At 47.2% G+C, this 17,597-nt stretch overlaps 1 protein-coding gene across 1 annotated transcript; it reads left to right on the top strand.

The window, feature by feature from the left end:
• Window positions 1-3,642: 3,642 nt before the first annotated feature.
• On the top strand, window positions 3,643-16,954 carry LOC136633429 (SLAM family member 5-like). The gene is made up of 3 exons (XM_066609164.1): window positions 3,643-4,138; window positions 10,647-10,958; window positions 16,059-16,954. The coding sequence occupies exons 1-3, from the start codon at window positions 4,075-4,077 to the stop codon at window positions 16,361-16,363; spliced, it is 681 nt and encodes a 226-aa protein (XP_066465261.1). The 5' UTR covers window positions 3,643-4,074; the 3' UTR covers window positions 16,364-16,954.
• The last annotated feature ends 643 nt before the right edge of the window (window positions 16,955-17,597 follow it).

Genomic DNA, 17,597 nt, shown 5'->3' with positions numbered 1-17,597 from the left:
ACCCCACAGCGACAAGTCTATGTGACAGCACACCCCACAGCGACAAGTCTATGTGACAGTACCCCCACCCCCAGCAAGAAGTCTATGTGACAGCACACCCCACAGCGACAAGTCTGTGACAGCACACCCCACAGCGACAAGTCTATGTGACAGCACACCCTACAGCGACAAGTCTATGTGACAGCACACCCCACAGCGACAAGTCTATGTGACAGCACACCCCACAGCGACAAGTCTATGTGACATCACTCAACAGCGACAAGTCTATGTAACAGCACACCCCACAGCGACAAGTCTATGTGACAGCACACCCCACAGCGACAAGTCTATGTGACATCACTCAACAGCGACAAGTCTATGTAACAGCACACCCCACAGCGACAAGTCTATGTGACAGTACACCCCACAGCAAGAAGTCTATGTGACAGCACACCCCACAGCGACAAGTCTATGTGGTAGCACCCCCACCCCCGGCAAGAAGTCTATGTGACATCACTATACAGCGACAAGTCTATGTGACAGCACACTCCACAGCGACAAGTCTATGTTACAGCACCCCCACAATAAGTCTATGTGACAGCACTCGACTGCGACAAGTCTAGGTAACAGCACACCCCACAGTGACAAGTCTATGTGACAGCATGCCCACCCCCGCGAGAAGTCTATGTGACTGCACATTTCACAGTGACAAGTCTATGTGACTGCACATTTCACAGTGACAAGTCTATGTGACAGCACACCCTACGGCGACAGCACTACCCCTCCCCTCAGACACCAGCCCAGCACACTGACAGCAGCCTCCCCTCCCCCCAGACACCGACCAGCACACTGTCAGCAGCCCCCCCACCCCCCAGACACCCGACCAGCACACTGACAGCCTCCCCCCCTTCCCCGTTACACTCCACCTCCATGACAGCTGAACACTTGTAATCGTCAGACAGCAGACCTGGACTGAAGAGAGCTACTGGGCATGCGCAAAGAATACCAGGCTCGTCCACGGAAGGAGGATCTCTACTGCGCATGTACGACTACTGGAGAAGCTGGCTGGAAGAACTAGTTGTAGCCAGGGAGATGGGTTGCCCAACACAGTGTGTGTGGGGGGGGGGGGGCTGTAGGTGAGTAAATAACTTCTGTATGGCCAATTTACAATGCACAATGTATATTACAAAGTGCATTGAAATGGCTATACAGAAGTGCACACACCCACTTCACACAATGGGACAACCCCTTTAAGCTCTAGCTCATTCACAATGTAATAGTCAGATACCAATTGTAAATGTAATAGATTACATTGGTTACCGCCAGTAATAGTGATTACTGTGCAGTTACCTCCAATGATAGTGATTACAGTGCAGTTACCTCCAGTGACCACAGGTAATATTTGCTTTGATTAGAGTCACCTAATTTTTCTTCTTTATCCAAGTCCAAATCACCATGACAATTTCATCTACCAAAGACTCATATCTGCACACAAACTGTCTATTCTGCTGCCCCAATGCCCTCTTACTTCCTCCATACACAGCAATATTTCACTCTTTTGTGCCCCCATACTCTATAATAGTGCCCTCAAATGATGTAATCACAGTCTGTTAGGGCCATCACTGCTTCTGATAGTGTGTCATAAACTGTAATAGTGCTCCACACTCTCAGATAGTGTCCCCTGCGCCCCCACCCACAGTCTCTGATAGTGTTCCCTGTGCACCACACTCTCTGTGTCCCTGCGCCCCCACACTCTCTGATAGTGTCCCCTGTGCCCCCACACTCTCTGATAGTGTCCCCTGTGCTTCCCACACTTTCTGATAGTATCCCCTGTGCCCCCACATCCTCAGATAGTGTCCCCTGTGCCCCCACACTCTCTGGTAGTGTCCCCTGTGCCCCCACACTCTCCAATAGTGTCCCCTGTGCTTCCCACACTTTCTGATAGTGTCCCCTGTGCCCCCACATCCTCAGATAGTGTGGGGGCACAGGGGACACTATTAGAGAGTGTGGGGGCACAGGGGACACTATTAGAGAGTGTGGGGGCACAGGGGACACTATTAGAGAGTGTGGGGCCACAGGGGACACTATTAGAGAGTGTGGGGGCACAGGGGACACTAATAGTGTCCCCTGTGCCCCCCCACTCTCTGATAGTGTCCCCTGTGCCCCCACATACTCAGATAGTGACCCCTGTGACCCACAATCTCTGATATGTCCCCCTGTACCCTCACACTCTCTGATAGTGTCCCCTGCACCCCTACACTCTCTGATAGTGTCCCCTGTGCCCCCACATACTCAGATAGTGACCCCTGTGACCCACAATCTCTGATAGTGTCCCCCTGTGCCCTCACACTCTCTGATAGTGTCCCCTGCACCCCTACACTCTCTGATAGTGTCCCCTGCACCCCTACACTCTCTGATAGTGCCCCCTGTGCCCCCACATACTCAGATAGTGACCCCTGTGACCCACACTCTCTGATAGTGTCCCCTGTTCCCCCACATACTCAGATAGTGACCCCTGTTCCCTCACACTCTCTGATAGAGTCCCCTGCACCCCCACACTCTCTGATAGAGTCCCCTGCACCCCCACACTCTCTGATAGTGTCCCCTGCAGCCCCACACTCTCTGATAGTGTCCCCTGCACCCCCACACTCTCTAATAGTGTCCCTTTTGCCCCCACACTCTCTGATAGTGTCCCCTGTGCCCCCACACTAATAGCTCTTCCTCTGTGCTGCTCGTCACAATGATAATTAGTTGGTGCTGATCTCTCATATAGCGCACTGCATGCAGTGTGTATGTATCCTATTGTCTTTCTGGATCTCCTCCTTTCCAGCACCTTACAGCACCAGAGAGACCTGAGAGGGTGATTCACATTACACATCCTATGCCCTGAAAGCCAATGGCTGTTCCCCCCATTATAGGTCTAGCCACATATCCGGAAAGCCGATTGGGGCTTGATCAAGATATACAAGATCAACTGACTCTCCTCGGTCCAATCTACAACCTACCTTCTTGTATCGTATCTAAAAGATTATTAAGGCTGCATGTCCACGGGTGCGAATCACGCTGTGTGAAGCTTTCCATAGCGTTGGTATGGAAAGTGCAGCCGTGGCATCCGCGAGTGGAGAAACATAGCTTGCGGGATCTAAGTCGCGGCACGCCGCGTTTTCCCCAGATGCTCCGTCAGCTCTCCTCCCTGCTCCCCCGAGGTGGAATATTGCTGTCAATATTCCGCAATGGCCGTGGACAGGGAGCCTTAGGCAGGGTTCACACGGGGCGGATTCCCGTCGGAAATCTCGCGGTTTGGCCGCAGCAAAAACTGTGAGATTTCCGCCGGGAGAACCGCCGCGGTTTAAGCCGCGGCGGCTTTGAAGCGGCTCGGCCGCATGCTTTTCCGTTGCGGCCGGCGCTCCCATAGAGGAGAGCGGGGCCGCGACGTAAATAAACAAAAAAGGAAAGGTAAACAGACCTGCTCAATCTTTGGAAACCGCGGCTGCAGCCGCGGTTTCAACCGGATTTACCGCAGCGGATTAGCCGTCCCGTGTGGACGAGGTTTCTGAGAAATCTCATCCACATGGCTGGCTAATCCCGAGATTAGCGTCCGCGGGCGGTTTTGCCGCGGGTGGATCTGCTACGGCAAATCCGCCCTGTGTGAACCCAGCCTTAGATTGTCACTGAGAGAAGATAGTTGTGGAAGAGGAGGGACTATTCATATTTCACAGTCTGCTGTGGCACATTGTGTCTCCACCCTGCAGTTTCTTCACTCTTTGTTCCTGCTGCCCCTGGAGTTTTTGCACTTCTTCTGGATTGTGTTCTCCCTTATCTGATGCTGGACGCTGGGACTGTGTGATTCTTCAGGCTTGTTACATTGTATCATGTTGTGAGCACCTTGTCTCCACCATGCTCTTTCTCCTCTCTCTGCTCTCTTCTGGGACTGGCTGATTCTTCAGGCTGCTTTGTTACATTGTATCATGTTGTGAATTACTAACAATGCACAATGATCGCAGTGCTGGGAGGATCTGGGGGTGAATCCTATCCCTGATCTGCCGGAAACTTCTGGACTTCTGGCTCCTGGTTGTGGCATCGGACAGAGCGGCTATGCCGGGACGTGTCATAGGAACGCTGACTATTCTGCTGGCGGCGAAACTCGTCATCTCAGAAGGTAAAATGTCTGTAACAGCCAGTAATCCAACTGAAGATCTGCCTATGGCTAATTTATCGTAACCCCTCTGTAATACGGGTCCATAATACGGAAAGGTTACAGATATTACACCGCGCACAAACCGTATCTGATCTGTATTCGCCTCCATATTTGCTGTCATTAGTTTTATTTACCGAGTAGAAAATAATATTAACGAATGTGAATCCGGAGGTATATGCTGACAAATAGGTCATGTGACTAGATGCATAGATTTACATTAGCGCCGTATTACTGTCCGCAAATTACGGAACAAATTTGGAGTTCCAATACGCTTATCTGAAACCAACCAAACGCACAGAGGCTGCGCAGAATAATGCAATCTATTTCTCCCTGTTATCAGCCATTTCACTGTCTGGTTACTTACAGAGTGTCAGTGGTGCTAAATACAAACAGCTGTGTGAGCGCAGCAGCAATCGCTCATCCGGGATAGAATTAGTCCGTGCGACATTTCTGTGGCACGATGTTATTCCTATGGGGCTTGAATCCGTGCTTGTTAAAATCCGCACGTCTTTATTCAAAACCGCAGGATTAAGTTCTGCAGCAGAATTGTTGTTGTGGATTTCTAACATACAGGAGACGTAATTCCGCAATTTAAGTCTGCGGGAAAAAACGCTAGAAATTCTAGAAGACGTTTCACAGTAAAAAAAAAAAAAAAAACGCAACAAAATCTGCACTAATTGATAAAATCTGCATTTGCGCTGCGTCCTGTGGATAATTCCGTCGTGTGTGAAAGGTCTCTAGAAGAAATGTGTTATTAAGACCAAACAAAAAAAATGTACATTTCCCCAAAGTGGTGCCAAGATCCTTCATGCTGCAGAAAACAAGACCTGACACGGCTGTCAGTGAGAAAGTGCTGGGTGGTGGAATGAGCCCTTAGGGGGTTAAACTGTAAGACTGGAAAGCCCCTTTAAAGGGAACCGCTCCCAGTTTTTCACACAGTAATCTGTCTGCACCGTCTAAACAGCGATGAAATGTGCGTTTCTAAAGACACTTTTATTGTTCCCACGTCGTATGCAAATATGGAGCGATTGGTCCAGCGGGCGGGACGGACCGTGTTGGGAATCCTGTGTAAGACCCCCAACATACCCCTCTCTCAGCAAGTGAAGTGGGGACGTTCTCTACATCATCACAGCGGGGTACAAAGTATATTATGGTCAGTGAGGTCTGAGCCCGGAGCATGCACACTACATCTGTCCCTGTTGTGCGCAGATTCACCCGTTACTACTGTGCATGCGCCAATCTAAAGAGGCTTTAGCCAGCATTGTGATGATGTGGAGAACGTATCCATGTCACTTCCTGAGAGAGGGGTATATTGGGGGAGTTACACAGGGTTCCAGACAATGCTCAGCCAGCCCACCACAAACATCCAGCCCACCCACCGGACCGATTGTTCCTGCGCTGTATGCAAAAAAGCAAGCTATCCGTTTTAATTTTCAAGGCTTGCCTGGCCCACAGGCGACAACAAAGTTACTTTAGAAACGCACATTTCATCGCTGTTTAGACGATGCAGACAGATTACTGTGGGGAAAAGTTCCTGTTAACCCCTTAGGCTACTTTCAGACAAGAGTGTTTCACATCTGTATTTAACCCTTTCCAATCCACTGTCTGACCTCTGAAGACATTATGATTTAAGGCTGTACAGCTCCGATGTTGGAAGACGTCCGTCGGGGTTCTCTCACTGTATATTGCCAGCCTCTCTGCTGTTGGAGCCTATCCAACGTGTCACCTCATGCAGTACAGGCTTTAGCCAGCAGATAGCGCCATTGTATAACGGCAGAAAAAGAGTTAGCCCCCTAGGAAAACCAGGGTACAAATTGGATTGGAAAGGGTTAATCTGCGTTTTGTAATCAGAGCTAATGAAAATCTATAAGACGATTCACACGTGCGCCTTTTCACTGCCATGATTACGGTACGCAGCAGGGGCTTCTTCTGTCCGCTTGTGATGCAGAATACGCCCATTATAGTCTATACATATTGCAGTCATATACCCTTCTGGCCGTAGCGATGCTTTTTCTTGTTTTCTCACTCATCATTTCACTATTTTTCTGATGACTCGAGGGGTTGTACATTATTTGTATTATAGGACAAGTGCCGGACCCCAACTGCACCAGATGGACCCCAATAACTATAATGGGCTCCTTCTTGATTCTGGCATTCTGTAAAGCATTTCCAGGATAAAGTAGTGCAGCATGCTGGGCAATTTCATCTGGGACTTTGTCAGATCTGTACTGGAGGCTCCAGACAGACACAGATGGGAATGGACCTTAATATAGAAATATTAGGAAAAAAATGTAATTTCACCAAAAATGTATATTTTTCATAGTTTACAAAAAACTATAACTGATGTGGCAATCTTATATAACCTCACACAAATCCCGGTATGTCTATATTAAGGATTGAAAGATATTTCAAATCAGAACTTTATTTCTTAAACAAAATATATACTCATTTGGAAGAAAAAAGTAAAAATAAAGTTTTACCATTTTGATTATTTTACTTTAAAAAAAAAAATTTTAACAGATTTTTTGAAATGTCATTTAGGTTTCTTTCCCACGAGCGTATATCGGCCGGTACACGCTGTGATCTGATCAATTGGATTTCAATGCATCAGATCACATGGTCGTATTCCCATGACGTAAAAGCCCCCACACGGCCAATATAGCATCGGGCGTTTTTACGTCGGGCCCAAAAGATAGTCCTTGAACCATCTTTTGGGCCGGAGTACGTCGGCCGCTGCATGGACTCCTATGGGAGCCAATTGCAGCGGCTAGAGAAGGGAAGTGGGAGGGAGTTTAGCAGCGTGACTGCTAACCTCCTGCCCTCTTCTCTCCTCTCCTCCAGGCTAATTGCAATGGGAAGGGGTGGGACATGGCCGAGCTAAGCTCTTGCCCCCTCCCCGCCCCTTGTCCACAGCCAGCGATGGGACAGGGCAGTGAAGCGGAGTGGAGGAGAGAGAAGGTGAGCTGGCGAAGGGGAACGGGTGGCGGCATGGTGACCTCGGTGTATATGCGCCGGGACCCATGCCGTCTGAATGGCGCACAAACGTTAGATTTTTGCACCCGCTCACTAGTTTTAACTCCTCAGACCAGAGCGTATATCGGCCAAACGTGAAAATGGCGGACGATATACGCTCATAGGATCAAAGCCTCACTCACACACACAGGGGAAATCCACACCATGTCAAATTATGCTGCTTTTTTATAATGAGCGGTGTGTAATCCAGGATGAATTGTCAGCAGATTTCACTGCAAATCCATATGTGACTCATCCACAAGTGCTGCGACGTCTGACCGCACAATCACTGTCCAAAAATTTTATTTAAACACTTCCACATTATCAGCATCAATCCCTCCCCTAGAAGTTGTCAGATGGAATGACACTTTCTGTATGTGATTTCAACGTTGTTATAAGTTAGTGATTACTATAAAAAGATCATTTATTGTGGAGAACTGACCCCTTGTAGGGAGGCTCTGGAACCCTGTTGTACCGCCTCAAGCTTGGATACAAGATGTGATATGGGCAGCATGGAGGCTCTGGAACCCTGTTGTACCGCCTCTAGCTTGGATACAAGATGTGATATGGGCAGGCATGGAGGCTCTGGAACCCTGTTGTACCGCCTCTAGCTTGGATACAAGATGTGATATGGGCAGGCATGGAGGCTCTAGTATCCTGTTGTACCGCCTCTAGCTTGGATACAAGATGTGATACAGGTGGACATGGAGGCTCTAGTACCCTGTTGTACTGCCTCTAGCTTGGATATAAGATGTGATACAGGTGGGCATGGAGGTTCTAGTACTCTGTTGTACCGCCTCAAGCTTGGATACAAGATGTGATATGGGCAGCATGGAGGCTCTAGTACCCTGTTGGACCACCACTAGGTTGGATACAAGATGTGATACAGGTGGGCATGGAGGCTCTGGAACCCTGTTGTACCGCCTCAAGCTTGGATACAAGATGTGATATGGGCAGCATGGAGGCTCTAGTACCCTGTTGTACTGCCTCTAGCTTGGATATAAGATGTGATACAGGTGGGCATGGAGGTTCTAGTACCCTGTTGTACCGCCTCAAGCTTGGATACAAGATGTGATATGGGCAGCATGGAGGCTCTAGTACCCTGTTGTACCGCCTCTAGCTTGGATACAAGATGTGATATGGGCAGCATGGAGGCTCTGGAACCCTGTTGTACCGCCTCAAGCTTGGATACAAGATGTGATATGGGCAGGCATGGAGGCTCTGGAACCCTGTTGTACCGCCTCTAGCTTGGATACAAGATGTGATATGGGCAGGCATGGAGGCTCTAGTATCCTGTTGTACCGCCTCTAGCTTGGATACAAGATGTGATACAGGTGGACATGGAGGCTCTAGTACCCTGTTGTACTGCCTCTAGCTTGGATATAAGATGTGATACAGGTGGGCATGGAGGTTCTAGTACTCTGTTGTACCGCCTCAAGCTTGGATACAAGATGTGATATGGGCAGCATGGAGGCTCTAGTACCCTGTTGGACCACCACTAGGTTGGATACAAGATGTGATACAGGTGGGCATGGAGGCTCTGGAACCCTGTTGTACCGCCTCAAGCTTGGATACAAGATGTGATATGGGCAGCATGGAGGCTCTAGTACCCTGTTGTACTGCCTCTAGCTTGGATATAAGATGTGATACAGGTGGGCATGGAGGTTCTAGTACCCTGTTGTACCGCCTCAAGCTTGGATACAAGATGTGATATGGGCAGCATGGAGGCTCTAGTACCCTGTTGTACCGCCTCTAGCTTGGATACAAGATGTGATATGGGCAGCATGGAGGCTCTGGAACCCTGTTGTACCGCCTCAAGCTTGGATACAAGATGTGATACGGGCAGGCATGGAGGCTCTAGAACGCTGTCGTACTGCCTCTAGCTTATATACAAGATGTGATACAGGTGGGCATGGAGGCTCTAGTACCCTGTTGTATCACCTCTAGCTTGGATACAAGATGTAATACGGGCGGGCATGGAGGCTCTAGTACCCTGTTGTACCTCCTCTAGTTTATATACAAGATGTAATACAGGGGGGCATGGAGGCTCTAGTACCCTGTTGTACTGCCTCTAGCGTGGATACAAGATGTGCTACAGGACAGGCAGGATGACTCTAGTACCCTTTTGTACCACCTCTAACTTGGATACAAGATGTGATACGGGCGGGCATCGATGCTCTAGTACCCTGTTGTAACTCCTCTAGCTTGGATACAAGATGTGATACAGGATGGCATGGAGGCTCTAGTACCCTGTTGTACCACCTCTAGCGTGGATACAAGATGTGATACAGGACAGGCAGGATGGCTCTAGTACCCTTTTGTACCACCTCTATCTTGGATACAAGATGTGATTCAGAAGGGCATTAAGGGGCTCTAGTACCCTGTTGTACCGCCTCTAGCTTGGATACAAGATGTGATACGGGCGGGCATGAAGGCTCTAGTACCCTATTGTAACGCCTCTAGCTTGGATACAAGACGTGATACAGGATGGCATGGAGTCTCTAGTACCCTGTTGTACCACCTCTAGCTTGGATACAAGATGTGATACGGGCAGTCATGGAGGCTCTAGTGCCTTGTTGTACTGCCTCTAGCTTGGATACAAGATGTGATACGGGTGGGCATGGAGGCTCTAGTACCCTGTTGTACCACCTCTAGCTTGGATACAAGATGTGATACGGGCAGTCATGGAGGCGCTAGTACCCTGTTGTACTGCCTCTAGCTTGGATACAAGATGTGATACAGGCAGGCATGGAGGCTCTAGTACCCTCGTGTACTGCCTCTAGCTCGTTCCACATTTGCCATAACCGAGCTTCTAGATTGTTGAAACCAGTATGCTCTCGAGCTTGGTGTTCTATATGGACCCATACATATTCTTTGGCGATAAATCTGGTGAACGGGCAGCCATGTAACTGTGGCAATGTTGTGGAGACATTCCTGTGACCCCCTTGTGTGTGCGGCCGAGCATTATCCTGCTGGAAGCTGCCATGAGAGGAACACATGTGGCTGCAGGATGTCCTGAATATATTGCTTTTTCAAGAGGTGACCAACTGTTGAAAGCGATGCCCTCCAGCCAGACCATCATATCCACACTGGGGGCAGTGTGCCACTTTACAGTAAAGTTAAGATTGAGACACCCACAGCAATCGCATCTAGTGCTTCACCTCTCCTCCCAGTAATCACATCCAGAGTTTCATCTCTCTTCCCCCAGTAATGACATCCGGAGAGCTGATCATTCTACATTAAGTAGTCTGGTTTTCCATAGTCCGTCTAGCAGTGTACTGATCTGGGAGGGAGACGAGGGAGCTGGCAGCTCACTAATGTACCAGCCATTTGGCATCTGCCAGAGAGGACAGATTGCCAGTCTAGTGCTGCTAGTGGCCAAAGGGTGAATCTCTATGTGACAAGACAAGTATGCTGGTATTCTGTACATGAAATACTCTTCATCTTATGTCTTCAGGACAACCTGCCGTCCCTCTCCCAGTACCCGGAATAATAGGCCAGTCTGTTAATCTGACGCTTCCCGTGGATCAGACCGGGCCAGAAGAAGAAGAAATCTACTGGACTTTCCAGAACATTATTCTGGCTCATTTCACATATAATCACTTGAAGATAAGAAATGAGAAGTTTAAGAACAGACTGGAGACCCTGAACAACAGCAGATCACTGAGGATTACTAACCTGAGGAAGGAAGATGGTGGAATATACTCTGCAACTATACATTCAGCAGACAAGATGAAGTATAACACATCCTACAACCTGACTGTATACGGTAGGTGTATAATGGGGAGCTCTTAAAAGGAGGTTATAGGGGAAATATGAGCAAGGGGGCAGCAGAGAGAGATGGGGGTCTCAATGTCCTCCTGGGAAGTTCCTAGTATTAGGGCTTTTACCCACTAACGTTTTTTTTTTTTTTAATGCTGCGATATCGCTGCATATTTTTAATACAAATGTCAATGGGACTTTCTAATGTTAAAATCGCATTACACAAACTTGTGATTTTTGTGCGATGCGATTTTAACATTAGATAGTCCCATTGAAAAAAATTGCAGCGATATCGCAGCGTTAAAAAAAACACTAGCGGGTAAAAGCCCTTAGTGTTACACAAGGGAACAACAATGCAATTATGTTATGCAAATGTATCCCACTTTATGTATGAAATCTTTATTTTGAGAAGTTGCCTATATGACATAGCTCATAATATAATGGGAAGCTGGTTTACAAACTAAAACTTGGAATCAGACACCAATTTACTTGGATTGTTATTTTGAGCAGTTCTCTCTGAGCTGGCAGATGGAGACTGCTGTCGTGGTGTCCTCTATATACTGTGCACAGGGAGAACTGCAGATTTTACTCCCTAATGCACAGAGACATAACAGCATCAAAGAAGGCACCAGAGAAGTACTGAGCAGTGGAGATGTCATTTCAATAGCCATAATAGTAAGCACATAGTATTAGCTGCAGAATCTGTGCTGGTGTCTGTGCTTCTCGCTCGCTCCCTCTTCCCTGTCTTCTCTCTAGACTTCTGTGGACAGGATCAGTCACCCCTCTCCTTCGCTTCTTCCCTCAGTGATCGTGCAGAACTATTTTTGGAAGAAAGCGGCCATGAGGAAAATCTACTAAAATCGGCATTTTATATTAAAGTATACATAAATATTTGCTACTGGGTGTCCACACCCCCTCCCGACAAGACTTGCCCACTTTTCCCAAAAGCAAGTTTTTGTGCAAACCCCATTTGCACAAAAAATTCAGCTTTTGTTCACCACAGAAATTGGTGTTAAAGCTTTTATAAAAGTCCCCCTACATTTGTCTAATCCTGCAAAGCCCCTAACATACAGTACATGATCCCTCTATGTTGAGGTCCTTTTCTTTTTTTAAAATCAGATATTTCTTTATTAACCCTTTCCAATCCACTGTCTGACGTCTGAAGATATTCTGATTAAAGGCTGTACAGCTCCGATGTCGGAAAACTTCCGTCAGGGTATTCTGACTGTATATTACTGGTCTCTCTGTTGTCGGGAGCCTCTCCAGCATGTCCCATACCGCAGTACTGGCTCTAGCCAGCAGATGGCGCCATTGTTAAAATGGCAGAAAGAGAAAGTTTCCTAGGAAACCCTGAATCCAAAATTGGATTGCAAAGGGTTAATGCTTCATATTTCATGAAAAACAAACCAAAAAGTACAAATCACTGAAACCCCAATGCCTGACCACAGCATACAGCATGTGGTGTATTGTGGGACAGCTCTTTTGCAGAAACAATCCATCTTCCGCTCGGTACAGCCAGCACATATCTGCAGATTTTTAGAAAACAGTTTTTAGAAACATTACTTAGAAATCACCCCATCCAATGTAATATGCAGAACCCAACTGAATCCCACCAGAGACCCTCTGAGAGCGGCAGCCATCATCCGTACGAACCCCAAGGTAAACACCAGAACCCCCACCAATAAGCATAATGCATAGACAATAGGTGAAGAAAGCATGGGAAGCAAGGAGAGTGGTGGTCCTAGCAGTCGGTCTCGTATCAAAGAGAATGAGGCCAAAACCGAAGAGTCCAGCCACGCAGCCCATAGTGCACAAATTTATTGGGTCTTTCCCATTGATAGACATTGCAGCTCCGATCCCTGTATAGTGGCCAGTGCTGGTAATTGCAGGCTCAGCTCCCAATAATTTCACTGAAATGCCAGCCTGCTATTACGAGCGCCAACAACTACACCGGGGTCAGAGTGGCGGCTTCCGCTTTGACCCCAGTGTATCTCGGCACTGACAGCGAGCGCTGACTGGAAAACCCCTTTAAAAAAATCCCTTATTATGGGAGGGTGGTTTATGATATAGGCAGTGCAGGGCTGTTAACTTCCTTTGCCAGATAAGGAAGTCGCGGTCTTTTCGTATTCATCAATTGTCAGACTAAGCAAGAAAAAAACTTTTTTTATTTTTCCATGGACAGAGCTTGCATTTTGATTTTAGTTTTTGTTTTTGATCGTGCAGGATAAATAGTGTGTTAAATTTTTTGTATGGGTCGTTATGGATATGAGGATACCAAATATGTGGGATTTAAAAAAAAAATATATATATTTTTATACAAATAGGGGAACGAGCGCAAATAAATGGGTTTTTTTTTTTACACGATTTTTTATCTTTTTTACTTATTTTATATCCCTGTAGGGAACTTGTACCATAGTAGCTATGTTGCTATGATAATGCATTGTACTGCAATGCCTTATCATTTGTAATAGTGATCATAGGCAATGACGGGTATTGCAACAGGAGGCCAGCTTCTGATCCCGCCTCATCCACATGACGTACGTTTACAACCTGGTGCGTTAAGTACCACGCTGCCATGAAGTAACCTTATGTCATATAGCATTAAGGGGTTAAAGGCGTGAAATTTGCTGCTGACCATTGCTATTATTGCTTCTGAGAGATTGTAATTTTAATCCATCATTGTCGTTGAAGGAACAGGAATACTAGAAAGCATATGTTGTTCTAGAGTCTGTTTCAGCTGGCCAATGAAATGACTGGGCCGGCCCCTGAGGATGCATGAAGTTTATCAAAGCATCACATTCTTGGTTCAAAACTTCATATATGTTTCCAATCCACCACTGGTCATCATAAACACAAGCTACATACTGGCCTGGTTGAAGGTTTTCACTGCCACCTTCTGAAAGCCTGTTTTTGCACGTTGATCAATATTTGCTGCAAATGACTTTGTGTCAAAAGTACTATCTCACCTACACACAGTCCAGACAACCTCAAACTGACTGCAGCAATATTAGATGCATTTAAAGGGAATCTGTCAACCACTTTTAGTCCTATAAACTAAGCTTATGGGTTCAAAGTAGGTGGCCCACAGAGACCGGGGATGTAATGTTATACTTCTCTTTCCTGACGTTTCCCGGTGTCGGCACTGGAAGCCACTGGCACCGATCACCTTCCTCAACTTGGAGATTGGGCTGTATATAGCTGTCCCTTACCCAGCTGTCTGCACTAATTGCTACACCTAGTGCGCTCTCCAAACAGAAGATTCTGGAACTAAACATGGTATTAGGGATTTAGTGGATACACTGGACCAATCCTCCACGGCAGAGGACAATCCTAGAGTAGTTGGTAGCTGACTCCTCAGATAGGCGGACTGTAGACAAGAATACAGAACCAACTAAGATACAGGAATACAGGCAGAACTGAGAAGGCATAAACAGAACTCGGGAAAAGGGAGACTGACCCTTGGCTGCAGGGGGAAAGGCAGGCCCCTACCAAAAAGCAAGCCAATTGCCTTGATAAAGCCAGCCCCGCGCTGGAACCTCGGACCTGACTATCCCTAAAGGGGTAATACACAGAACCAGATGGGGCTGGCACATAGGCAGATGCAGGACAGAGGGGAGAAAAACGGACAAAAAATAAATGTAAGAACAGATGCAGATTTGCCAGAAGCCTCATACAGAACAGAAGGTCAGGAAACAGACCCAAGACAGAGAGGCAGACAGGAAACAGACCCGAGACAGAGAGGCAGACAGGAAACAGACCCGAGACAGAGAGGCAGACAGGAAACAGACCCGAGACAGAGAGGCAGACAGGAAACAGACCCGAGACAGAGAGGCAGACAGGAAACAGACCCGAGACAGAGAGGCAGACAGGAAACAGACCCGAGACAGAGAGGCAGACAGGAAACAGACCCGAGACAGAGAGGCAGACAGGAAACAGACCCGAGACAGAGAGGCAGACAGGAAACAGACCCGAGACAGAGAGGCAGACAGGAAACAGACCCGAGACAGAACCCGGAGAGCGGGTGGGCAGAGCTGACACAGACAGAATGACCAGTGAGGCTTATTGTCAGGGAGGGACAAACACCAATTCAAAGGCAACCAGGAGGTGCATCAACTCACCTTAAATAGGGGAGTAATGCCTAATTAACCCCAAAGGTGGGATGAGAGGCAGAGACCTGGTCAACCCTGAGAGTGCTGGTTAACCCTCTCAGCGCGGGACAGAAGCAGAAAGGAAGGGCAGAGACCTTACACATGGGTATTTATAAACTTCTGGGTCCTCCCAGCAGCATAGAGCTGATTGGTTGAGAGGCTGGACCAATACACTAAGTAATACTGCAGATCAGCGGCTATTGTATCACTCTGGCCTCTTCTCTCTGATCCTCCAATCACCAACTCCCTTTAATCATCTCATCAGCCCATGTAACAGGAAAAACAGAATCCTCAGAGTAATAAACATTTCTATAACACTACTTTCCCAGAATTGTAGGACACTTAGTAGTGACAGGTCTGGGTCACTATAAATGTGTTGAGCAGAGCTGCTAAGTATTCCACCCATTGTAATTTTATAATAGGTGGACTACTGAGTAGCGCTGGCTTCCAGCACTGACACCAGGCGAACGACAGGGGAGGTAAGTATAACACTTAAATCCCCAAACTTAGCCAGTCACCTACTACTGCGGTTTCCCAAAAATAAGACCCTGTCTTTTATTAATTTTTGCCCCAAAAGAGGTGCAAGGTCTTATTTTTGGGGAATGCCTTATTATACTTACCTAGCAGGCTTGGCCCAGGTCCCTCCCGCTGCTTCCCGGAGCTCCAACGCGCTACTTGCAGTCCTCGGCCGCCCACAGAAGATCACTTCCTGGTTACAGGATTTATAAATCCCAGTCAGCGCATTGGTTCATCGATGGCCAGAACCGTGCCGCAGCATGCTTTACTGTGCACTTGCATCACATGTCCTAGAAGAAGAGTCCTGATTAGCTAATGCAGTTTGGCATTCACAGGACATGTATTAACCACAGTTTGTGTAATATTCCAGCAAAGAGCATGTGATTAACCCTTCATACTGAGGCCCTGATGAATTTAACTGATTTCCTATTTTCCGACTACAGAGCCCGTTCCCTCTCCGACTATACAGACTGAATGCAGGAAACCTTCTATAGACGGAGGTAATGTTACTCTTCATTGTTCTGTCCCATCGAATACATCAGATATCTCCTATACTTGGAAATGTAGACAAAACAACACAGAGTATCAGCTGTGTAATACTGGGAGTATCATCCAGATGTCACTACCTCCAGACCACCAGGACATGGAATTCCTGTGTATAGTCCAGAACCCGGCCGACCAGAAGAACAAATCCATTAATACACACAACATCTGTCCCAATCTTCTTATTTCAAACAAAGGTAGGTAAGAGGTGATGTATATATGGCTGGCATTATCTACATGCAACCCATAGGCCTCCTGTCCACAGGCGATATTTCACTGTATTACCCACGAAGATAATTCGCACGCAGATAACGCAATGAACGCTTTCCATAGGATAACTATGAAGGCACAGCTCAATGTACACGAGTGGAAAATCGCAGCGATTTTCCGCTTGCGTATAGAAATCACAGCATGCCGCGATTTCTTCTTTAGCGTTCACCCGCAGTAGAAATCTGCTGCGGGAAAACACTATGCCCATGGACAGCCGGCCACATGGTCATCCACAGCACCATAGCTAGATTGTAAGGGGGGCACAAGACAGATGATCTTCCTTTGTGTGACAGCATCCATTGGAGCTACATGAATCCTTCTGGCTCTGGCTCCTCCCCTTTGATGTTCTGAGCACTGCTGTCAGCCCATTGGTTCCCCTCAAAACACAATCACTTAGTTCTGCTGCAATATTTACTGTACATGTACTGTACAATTATGTGCTGAGCTTGGTTCTGGTACAGTATATACTGAGCTTAAATCTGGGGCAGTGCTTATGTATTGAGGTTGGTTTGTGCTGTATTTATGATATGAGTTTTTGGTTTTGGTGCTGCATTAATGTACTGAGCTTGCTCCTGATTTTGTGTTGATTGCATGAACTTGGTTCTGGTATTGCATCTATAGTGGCCCAGAACACCATCCTGGTCCCCTCCATAAATGTCATACATGTATTGTCTTATGTGGATGCACAGTGCAAAGCTGTCATGTCATTTTCTATATGTGTGTTACACAGCTGCAGCGTCTAAAGAGTTAACTGTAATAAAATCATTGCCTGTCAGCTCTGTCTGCTGAATATATCTATTACATTGTGTCATGTGGTATAAATGAAGGTATAAATAGGAACGTCTGAGAGCAGGAAAATGAGTTCTATCTTCAACCTGTGAGTGCTATCTTGTTCAGGGACCCAAGAGAGTGCTAACACGGAGCCACATGGAGGCACCTTCAGCTTCCAAGTAGGTGAAGATGGAAGAGGAGGAGCGACATTCCATAGCGTTTGGAGTGCGGATGTGAAGGAGTGAGTCTCAGCAACAGAAAGAGAGCAACCCCTAGTTTCCTAAAAGAGTTACCTGTTCACACCACAGGCTTTTCCTGTGCGGCCGTCTGGCATTAGGATCACCACACAGAGGTACTTGATTGAGACACCCAGGCATCTGCTGTTCGGGGTGTATATT

Source organism: Eleutherodactylus coqui, chromosome 6, assembly GCF_035609145.1.
Source record: "Eleutherodactylus coqui strain aEleCoq1 chromosome 6, aEleCoq1.hap1, whole genome shotgun sequence".
In the NCBI taxonomy this organism is placed as follows: domain Eukaryota; kingdom Metazoa; phylum Chordata; class Amphibia; order Anura; family Eleutherodactylidae; genus Eleutherodactylus; species Eleutherodactylus coqui.
This window is presented reverse-complemented; position numbering and strand designations above follow the sequence as displayed.